A 10,184-nucleotide genomic window follows, 5' to 3' on the forward strand; every position below is an offset into this window, starting at 1 on the left:
CATTGATATAAGGGATTGTTGTTTTTTTCATGTTGATTAATTAGAGTTCTCTGTAGATCCTAGTTATCAAGCTTTTGTCTGATTCAAAATATGCAAATATAATTTCCAATTGTGTAGGTTGTCTATTTGCTTTGGTTGTTGTCACCTCAGCTGTACAGAAGCTTTTCAGTTTAACTGAGTCTCATTTGTTTATTTTCGTTGTTGCAATTGCCACGGAATTTGTCTTCATAAAGTCTTTCCCCAGGCTGACATCTTCAAGTATTTCTCCCATGCTTTCTTTGAGGATTTTTATTGTTTCATGCCTTAAATTTAGGTCTTGAATCAATGTTTGTGAGTGGAGAAAGGTGCAGGTCCAGTTTCATTCTTTTACGTGTGTATATCCAGTTCTCCCAGTACCATTTATTGAATAGGGAGTCTTTCCCCCAGTGTCTATTCTTTTTTTTTTTTTTTTTTTTTTTGTAGAGACAGAGTCTCACTGTATCGCCCTCGGGTAGAGTGCCGTGGCGTCACACAGCTCACAGCAACCTCTAACTCTTGGGCTTACGCGATTCTCTTGCCTCAGCCTCCCGAGCAGCGGGACTACAGGCACCCGCCACAACACCTGGCTATTTTTTGGTTGCAGTTTGGCCGGGGATGGGTTTGAACCCGCCACCCTCGGCATATGGGGCCGGCACCCTACTCACTGAGCCACAGCGCCGCCCCCCAGTGTCTATTCTTATTTGGTTTATCAGAGATTAGGTGGCTATAAGATGTTAGTTTCATTTCCTGGTTTTCTATTCAATTCCAGATGTCTGTGTCTCTATTTTTGTGCCAGTACCATGCTGTTTTGACCACTATGGCCTTGTAGTACAGCCTAAAGTCTGGTAGGCTGATGCCTCTGGTTTTGTTTTTATTACTAAGAACTGCATTAGCTATACGGGATTTTTTCTGGTTCCACACAGAACGAAGAATTATTTTTTCCAAGTCTTGAAAGTATGATGTTGGTATTTTAATAGGGATGACATTGAATCTGTAGATTGCTTTGGGACGTATAGGCATTTTAACAATGTTGATTCTTCCCAGCCACGAGCATGCTATTTTCTTCCATTTGTTATTATCTTCTGCTATTTCTTTTCTTAGGGTTTCATCACATACTTTATAGAGGCCCTTCACCTCTTTTGTTAGGTATATTCCTAGGTATTTGATTTTCTTTGAAACTATTGTGAAGGGGTCCTTAATTAGCTTCTCATCTTGGCTGCAATTGGCACATTTATTTTTTTTGAGGCAGAGTCTCACTTTGTCACCCTTGGTAGAGTGCTGTGGCATCTGAGCTCACAGTACCCTCAAACTTGGGTTCAAGTGACTCTCTTGCCTCAGCCTCCCAAGTAGCTGGGACTACAGGCACCCGCCACAACACCTGGCTATTTTTAGAGGCAGTGTTTTGCTGTGGCTCAGGCTTGTCTCAAACCTGTGAGCTCAGGCATTCCACCCAACTCGGCCTCCCAAGTGTTAGGATTACAGACGTGAGCCACCGCACCCAGCCTGAAGGCCTTGCTTTGAGAGGATGGGTTTCAGGTCAGCAAAGTGAGTGGAATCAGGCCCTCCAAGAAGTAAAGGTGAGGTCTCTAAATGAGGACTGAGCACTCTGATTATCACAAGCCAGAGGGCCTCACAGACCTCTACCATTGCTACCATTCCAGGGTGTCCCCTTGCAAATGTTGTCAGATGACATTCCCCCTCAATTCCTCATCCAAGGAGGCAGGGATATGAGCACTTTGCAAGGAGGGAGTCAGCATCAAAACAGTTAAGCAGAGAGGTCACAGGTCTAACCAGAAGTCATAGTGATGACCCTGAGTGCATATTAAAAGAAACATCCTCTACTTCAGAACTGGACCTGCCAGACACTTCACTTCGTTAGTCCTGGTAAGATGCTGGTAAGTTTAGAGGGCTGTAGTCATACACACTTTAGTTATTTCCACAGGGTCCTAAAGGGAAAAAGGTTATCAGAGAATAGGAGTGTGTGTGTTCCATGAGCAGTACCCTCAAGGAAACATGCAGAGGCAGCTTTCAATAAAATCAAGGTTATTTCTCTAGGTTGAATGGGATCATATCATTTCATATTCTTTAGTTCAGGTCACTGAATACCTCCTGTCTGTCCCACTTAACTATCTCTGTCCAGAGTCATCATGCCTCGGGGTCAGAAAAGTAAGCTCCGTGCTCGTGAGAAACGCCGCCAGGCTAGAGAAGAAACCAGAGATGTGACAGGTGCTCAAGCCAACGTGGAAAGAGAAGAAGAGTCTCCCTCTTCCTCCTCTCCTGAAGTCGGAAATACTCCCCAGAGATCATCTACTGCTGAGACACCTGAAAAGCAACAAGAAGCTGAGAGAGGCCCATCTGCTGCTGCTGCACCTGTTCCACACACAAGATCTAATGATGAAGGTGCCAACAACCAAGTTGAGGAAAGGCCGAGGGCCTCACAGGGCAGAGAGGCCACCGTGTGCCATCTCAGAGGCCCTCTAGAAAAGAAGGTTGCTATGTTGGTGCATTACTTGCTGTACAAGTATCAAATGAAAGAGCCCATTACAAAGGCAGATATGCTAAAAAATGTAATCCAGATGTACAAGAATCACTTCTCTGAAATCCTCAGGAGAGCTTCTGAGCGCCTGGAGCTGGTCTTTGGCCTTGACATGAAACAAGTGGATCCCAACAGGAACATCTATGTCCTCATCAACAAGCTAGAGCTAGGCTGCGATGGAAGAACAGATGATATCAGAGGTGTGCCCAAGACCGGCCTGCTGATGACTGTCCTGGGCGTGATCTTCACAAAGGGAAATTGTGCCACTGAGGAGCAAGTCTGGGAAGTGCTAAATATGATGGGAGTATACGACGGGAGGACGCATTTCATCTATGGAGAGCCCAGGAAGCTGCTCACCAAAGATTTGGTGACAGAAAAATACCTGGAGTACCGTCAGGTGGCCAACAGTGATCCCCCGCGCTATGAATTCCTGTGGGGTCCAAGATCCTATGCTGAAACCAGCAAGATGAAAGTCCTTGAGTTTTTGGCCAAGATCCATGATACCGTCCCAAGTGCCTATCCAGGCTGGTATGAAGAGGCTTTGAAAGATGAGGAAGAGAGATCCCGAGCCAGAGCTGCAGCCAAAGCTCGCACCGCTGCCAAGGCCAGTGCACGTTCCAAGGTCATGTCCAGACCTAAATGAAGTCTGAGGAAGAATCTTTATTGTGTTTATGAAGAGGACAGCTAATGTTCTCACTAGTGGAGGGTTGGCTAAGGCTGTTGAACAACATAGTGTATAACATGTGTTCTTGTTCTATGTGTTAACTTAGAAAATGTTTGTTTAAATATTGTCTCTTTGAATAGAAGGTTTAAAATAGCTTCAAAATCTACAATTATGAGTGAAGCAAGTTATATATTTATTGATACTTATGTAGTATAACAGTTTTATTATCTTATACAACAAATAGGGAAATTTTGCATCTTATTTAGTGATTGTGAACAAGATAACAGTAGAGGATTAATTTCTTTGAAAATGTGAAAGGAACCAGCAGTTAAATGGATTAAGATATAGAGGAGGAAACAAGTAAAAGATGGTGAAATTTTGCATTTCTTTATCACATTTAGTGTGTTCTGAACAACTATAAAGTTAAGAGATATGTGCTTGGATATAAATAACTTACTAGAAAATGTTGGAGAAGGTAGATTATAATAAATTAGACTTCTTGCACACTGTCTCATTTATTTCTCAATGAGTGTCATCTCTTTAGAAGGTTCTATGCTAGTACATAGGCTGCCAGGATAAACAAGACCCAATTGCTCCCACTGAATGTTAGAGTCTAAGAGCAGCTGTCATGTAAGGAACATGGTGAGATAACACTGTGGTCCCCAACCCTTGGGCTGCAGACCAGTACTGGTCCTTGGCCTGTTAGAAATCTGGCTGCACAGCAGAAGTTGACCATCAGGTGAGCAAGTGAAGCTTCATCTGTATTTACAACTGTTGCCCATCACGCACATCACTGCCTGAGCTCTGCCGCCTGTCAGATAATTGGTGTCATTAAATTCCCATAGGAGCCTGACATGTAAACTGTGCAAGCGAGGGATCTAGTTGCATGCTCCTTATGAGAATCTAATGTCCTATGATCTGGAGAGGCAATGAGCTTAAATCATCCCCAAACCATACCCCCCCCACCCCCTGCCCCAGTCTATGGAAAAATTGTCTTCTATGAAACTAGCCCCTGATGCCAAAAAGGTTGGGGACTTTTGCCCTAAGACATAAAAAACAAGTCAAAAGAAGGTGGGAGGATCCAGATGAGAGCAGTCAAGTGCAAATGCCTTGAGGCAAATGGGTTTGGGGCCTTCAGAAACTGCATGTCCATCAGTGTTAAGGTAAGTTATAGGTGGGTCGAGGCTGTGGGCGTGGTAAGCAGGAGCAGAAGGGCAAATCCACGTGCCCTGAATTAAAAGACTAACTCCTGGAATGGAGAACTCATTCAGCAGTTATTTGGGGGCTGTGGCTAAACTGAGAAAGAATCCTCGTAAGGCAGGAGTAGGTGTCCTGCTTCCTTTTCCAGTGCTGTTGGGAACAGTGCACAAACTGTATTTTATGCACATTAGCTGCAGGGAGTTTCTAAAAAAATAAGGGTGGTACCACCTAACGTGAGTGCGCTCAGAAGCCAAGCTGCTGACAGTATTTGTTCTGCCCCAGGAGAAACAAAGCCCACTACATTAACAAGGCCTTTTATTAGATTGTCTTGAATGTAAGTTGGCAAATTCCTAAGTGAGAGCTAGAGTTTTAATAGGCGTAAATTATTATTTTTGTTTGTTTGTTTTTGGCGGGGGCTGGGTTTGAACCCGCCACCTCCGGCATATGGACCAGCACCCTACTCCTTGAGCCACAGGCGCCGCCCCAATAGGCGTAAATTATTAACAAATGAAAATAAGGTGGTTGGAATGGAAGGACAGTTGGAAAGAATGCAATGAGTTTACCCAAATTCTAGGAGCCTTAAATTGCATCCAACTGGGGAAGACTTTCTCACACTCACAATAAACCCCAAATTTACATAGTATTATAGCTTGGTTTTACTTACTAAGTAGCATTTTGGCAGGTTTGTGTGCTGTATCACAGAGTGGTGCACATTCTCTGACATGTCTTGGTTTAAAAAAAATCACAGAGCACATTTTGGTAGAGTCTTTGGTCAAAATACTAATAGTAATAAATGCTTGTTATTAAATATTCAGTAAATTCTATCCATTGTGCCAAGGGCTTTCATACATTACATATATCCCAGGAGTCCCACAAGTTCACTTCACAATGAGCTTGAGCCTCATAGAGATTTGCAATTTTCCTGACTTCACATGGCTCATAAGTGTCAGAATTAGAATTCTAATCTGAATTCATTGAAATCCCATACGGTTCAACTCCTTAGGGCATCATGCAAATGTTCTGCCTTTTCATTTCTTTTCTCATTACTAAACAATATGGCTAGACCACGAAAAAAAAGGAAACTGGGGCCAATCCCCAACATAATACCAATGTAATACTTAAGGTATAATACCTAAAAGAGAAAAAGAATTAAACACAATTTGAGGACTGCCTCAGGGCCTCATTTGCCAAAGGTCCACCCACCCCTACTTGCTAGCCCCAGTGTTCTTTGAGAGCTGACTTTGCCCAAATGATGGCACATGAGACCAGACACGGCACTTCCTGAATTGTGTTGCTCTCCCCCTAGTCTGCCCCAGTGGGCCCTTGTGCCCAAATCTGGATCCTGACCTGCTGTCCAGCTCTTTCCCTGCTTCCTTCTATGAAGGCTACATTTCACTCCCTGTGTGGAAAAAAAGCCCAGAGTAATCTTCCTTTCTCCTAACTTAGAGCACTCCAACTTCTTAAAGATGTCCCCTGTAGGTCATATAACTCATAGTGGAATCCCTCTGATAAGGTCTGCATGCTTGGTCACTCCAAATCTCATGTTGCAAATTTGATCCCCAGTGTTGGAGGTGGGGCTTGGTGGGAGGTATTTGGGCCATTCAGAGTCTTATCCCTCTCAACTTGTCCCCAGTCCTTCCATCACCCACTACAACTAAAAGAACAGTTTGAGCCAAGAATCTGGGGAGTGGCCACCTCTCCCCAGCTGGTGTGTCCTCCAGTTTGAGGTTTCCACAGAGAGTGGGGCCCACACCCTTCCTCTTGAGGACCTGCCGTAAGTCCAGAGTGCCTGATCTTGGAGCTCCCTGCATGCTGGCGTTTCCTGAAGATGTGCACCAGTGGGCCAGACATACAGGCTGGATTCCGTGCCCTCCAGGACTCAAGTGAGTTGCAAGGGGACACCACGGGTATAAGATTCAGAAGGTGGACCTAGGAAGTGAGGGAGTCTACACGGGTGGAACTGATAGGGGCATACAGTGGGGGACTGAGATGCAGAGATCTGGGGGATCGTCCACCCTGCCCCCCAGAAAGCCAGACTAAAGTGGGTACTTTGGCTAGACATCACAGCAACTGAGTGCAGCACATTCGGGCATCCATTTACAACCAGACACCAGTGGGCAGGGATAACACAAGACGGGTGGGGCTCAATCCCAATAATCAATTGAGGAATTGTAGACCCTTCCCCACAAGCAGCCTTCCCGGTTTAGAGATCCTATTTTGAATCTCCTCCCAGTAGCTTTCCCTAGCCAGGAAAACAACCTTGGAGTCCTGCCAAGTGGTGGGGGGGTGGAGCTAATGCAGCCACACATTAACCTTTTCCTTTCCTCCTCATCTTCTCCTAAGACAAAGACACAAAAGATCTGGCTAGCACCCTCTCCCCACCCCCGAAATTTGTGCCAAAAACTCTAACTTTCTGGGCAAGCTGTGGAATTTGCCCACCTCCTTTGGTTCCATATAAAAGGGGTCTTTAGCTGCCCCAGGTGCAGATGCCACCTTTGCACTGCCCAGGTAGGTCACCCTCCCCTTTCCATAAACCTGGCCTGAACATCTCTGCTCTAGTCTCTCTCTGGGTGCCACCACTTACACCTTTCATCAAGGCTCAAAGCCACACTGTTAAGCTAGGACAGGTCCCCTGGTGGGACAGATCCCAGCTTGTGGTGCCATAGCAAGCAAGAGCAGGTCATTCAGGTTTGCTCCCAGTCACCAGAGGGCAAGAGTAGCATAAGATGGGCAGAGCCCACTCTTGATAGCCAGTCGGGGAGTTCTAATTCCTCATAAGCGGTTATCCCTGTTTGGTGAAGCTGCCTTGACCATCTTCCCAGAAGCTCTCCCTAGCGGATGGGAAAATAGCCTTTGACCTTTGCCAAAGCTTTATAAAGCCATCCAGGCTCACCCAACCTCGCCACACCCAGCTTCTCTCCTCTATCTACCTCTGCTGTGGTGGAATAAACAAACAAACAACAGCAAAAAAATAATAATAATAACCTCTGGGAGCTACAGGGTCCCTCCCAAAGTTTGGGTCTTTTGTGCTTATAATAGGCACAAAGGAACACCTCTGCAGCTGGTTCTTTCCTGCAAGCATGCAGCAATGACAGGGGAAACAAGTCTCTAGCTTATTACAGCATCCGATTCTTATTCAAAAGCATCACCCATCACCTTGGAGATGAAGTCGAGTGGGGGTGAGGTCCCAACATAATTTGCACTGCTGGGAAGAGGTGAAGACAACAGGATAGGAGCAACCCAAGGGGACACTGCTTTTTAGATGAGAAACAAAAGTTATAGGCAGCTTGATCTGTGATGGGTCCTCCTCTTCCACTTTAGACCCCTGAGTTGACTGGGGAGCTACTGAGAGAGAGTCTGTGCAGAGGCATTCCATCAGATAGCAGGTGCAGCAGATTTCTGGTACTTTCCAATCCCAGGCTTTTGCAACTGATGCCATCCCGATCATTCTAGTGAATGGAACCAGGTCCACCTGGGACACAGTCTTCCAACAGTAGCCTTTGCATCACCCCCACCAGGCCATGGAGGGAATAGAAGCTCCCTGATGTCACGTTCTATAACTGGGGGCTGAGCACTGCTCCTCCCCAGCATGGGAACTGAGTAGAGCAGGAGCCCCAAATGCCACAGGTACTACTTGGGCAACCTGGAGTGACTAACTCAGTGGGTCCTAGGTGTCGCAGGGTCAACCTTGGCCTACCAGAAGTGCTGGCTCACCTATGCAAACCCCGGCCCTTTAAGACAAACCCCATTCTGCATTACTGGGCATTAGCTGTCCCCATACTGGTGGAACAACCCCCCATATGGGTGGCTCTGTTTCTGAAACTCACAGAGTCAGCTCTAAAGCTTTTGCTGTGCATAATAAGTCCAAGGCTCTGCCCCTATAGCCCCAGGACCCCTGGTGGGCCTGTGACTCTACCCTTGAGACTCCAAAGTTGTTCCTGAACCCCAAGATCCCACCACCAACTCCCCACCACAACTGCTGAACAGGCAGAACTTCCCTAAGGGCCAACATTTCACTCAGGAACCCCCAGCCCTGAGCAGTCATTCACAGGGAATGCACATGGACTGATCAGAGGGGAGAGTGGTGTGGAGCACCAGAGAGAAAATAGAGACGGCACACACCCCACCTTGCAGAAAAAACGAGGCTAGTGGACAGAGATAGAAAAAGCCTGGTTCTTGGGGCCAAAGCTCTCCAGGGTTGGAGAGATAGCTGGTTCTCTGTTCCCTTGTGAACTTCCCTGGGGGAGGAAAGCCCAGTGCCCTGCTTCTGACCAGAGGTTCCCAGGCAGGAGAGAGGGGGACCCCTTTACCCTTTCACTGGGCTCTAGAACTCCCTGGAATTTGTCCAGACTACTGCACTTGCTTCTCAATACATGCAGTAAAAGTATTTGACAAAATTCAGCATCCTTTTATGACAACAATGCTTAAAAAAAAAAAAGAGGCATAGAGAGACCTGACCTGAAAATTATAAAAGTCATATAAGACAAACTTATAGCCAACATCCTACCGAACAGGGAAAATTTGAATGCATTCCTGCTTAGAACTGGAACCAGACAAGGTCGCCCACTGTCCACACTTCTATTCAACATAGTGGAAGTCCTGGCCAGAGCAATCAGACAAAGCAAGGAAATGCAGGGTACCCACATAGGAACAGAAAAGATCAAATTATCACTCTTTGCTAATGATAGGTCTTGTATCTTGAAAACCCAAAGATTCTGCCAAGAGACTCTTGGAATTGATCAATAAATTTAGCAAAGTCTCAGGTTACAAAATCAATTTACACAAATCAGTAGCATTCATATACACCAAGAACAGTACAACTGAAAATCAAATCAAAGACTCGATGCATTCTATTGTAGCAACAAAGAAAATAAAAACCTAGGAATATATTATACTGAGGAGGCAAAAGACTTCTAGGGGGAGAATTATGAGACTCTGAGGAAAGAAACTGTGGAGGACCTAAAAAGATGGAAAAAATATCATGCCCATCGATGGGCAGAATCAACATTGTTAAATTATCTGTACTCCCCAAGTCTATAGATTCAATGCAATCTCCATTAAAATACCAATGTCATTTTTCACAGATATAAGAAAACTAGTTCTATGCTTCATACAGAACTGGAAAAGACCCCAAATAGCAAAAGCAACTTTAAGCAATAAGAACAAATAGGGAGGTATCATTTTACCAGACGTCAAGCTATATTCTAAGGCTATATTAACCCAAACAACATGGTACTGGCACAAAAACAGAGACATAGACCAATGGTTAAGTTCTGAGAACCCAGATATAAAACCATCCTCATATTACAAAGTAGACAAAACATACATTGAGGAAAAGAATCCCTATTCAATAAATGGTGCTGAGAAAATTGGATAGCCACATGAAGAAAACTGAAACAGGATCTTCCCTTCTCACCACTAACAACAATTAATTCCTGATGGGTAACAGATTTAAACTTAAGACATGAAACTGTAAGAATTCTAGAAGAAAATGTTGAAAATACTATTGCAGACCCAGCTGAGACAAATAATTTATGAAGAAGACCCCATAGACAATCATAGCAACAACAAAAATTAGCAAACGGGACTTGCTTAAATTAAAAAAGCTTCTCTGCAGCCAAGAAAACAAGAGAGTGGATAGACAACCTACAAATGGGAGTAAATATTTGCATCCCATACATTCAATAAAGGGATGATAACCACAATCTATTAAGAGCTCAAATAAATCAGCAAGAAGAGAAAACAAACATCACTGTAAAAAAGTGA

The 10,184-nt window shown here is 44.8% G+C and overlaps 1 protein-coding gene across 1 annotated transcript; it reads left to right on the forward strand.

Moving 5' to 3' along the window:
• The first annotated feature begins 2,165 nt into the window (after nt 1–2,165).
• LOC128576732 (melanoma-associated antigen B10-like) lies at nt 2,166–3,197 on the forward strand. The gene has a single exon (XM_053578976.1). It carries the CDS (start codon nt 2,166–2,168, stop codon nt 3,195–3,197), a length of 1,032 nt encoding a protein of 343 aa, XP_053434951.1.
• The last annotated feature ends 6,987 nt before the right edge of the window (nt 3,198–10,184 follow it).

The sequence above is a fragment of the Nycticebus coucang genome, chromosome X (assembly GCF_027406575.1).
Source record: "Nycticebus coucang isolate mNycCou1 chromosome X, mNycCou1.pri, whole genome shotgun sequence".
Classification (NCBI taxonomy): domain Eukaryota; kingdom Metazoa; phylum Chordata; class Mammalia; order Primates; family Lorisidae; genus Nycticebus; species Nycticebus coucang.

Bases quoted from the DNA above. Each gene is read 5' to 3' on its own strand.
- LOC128576732 (XM_053578976.1), top strand. From the start codon at position 2,166: ATGCCTCGGGGTCAGAAAAGTAAGCTCCGTGCTCGTGAGAAACGCCGC.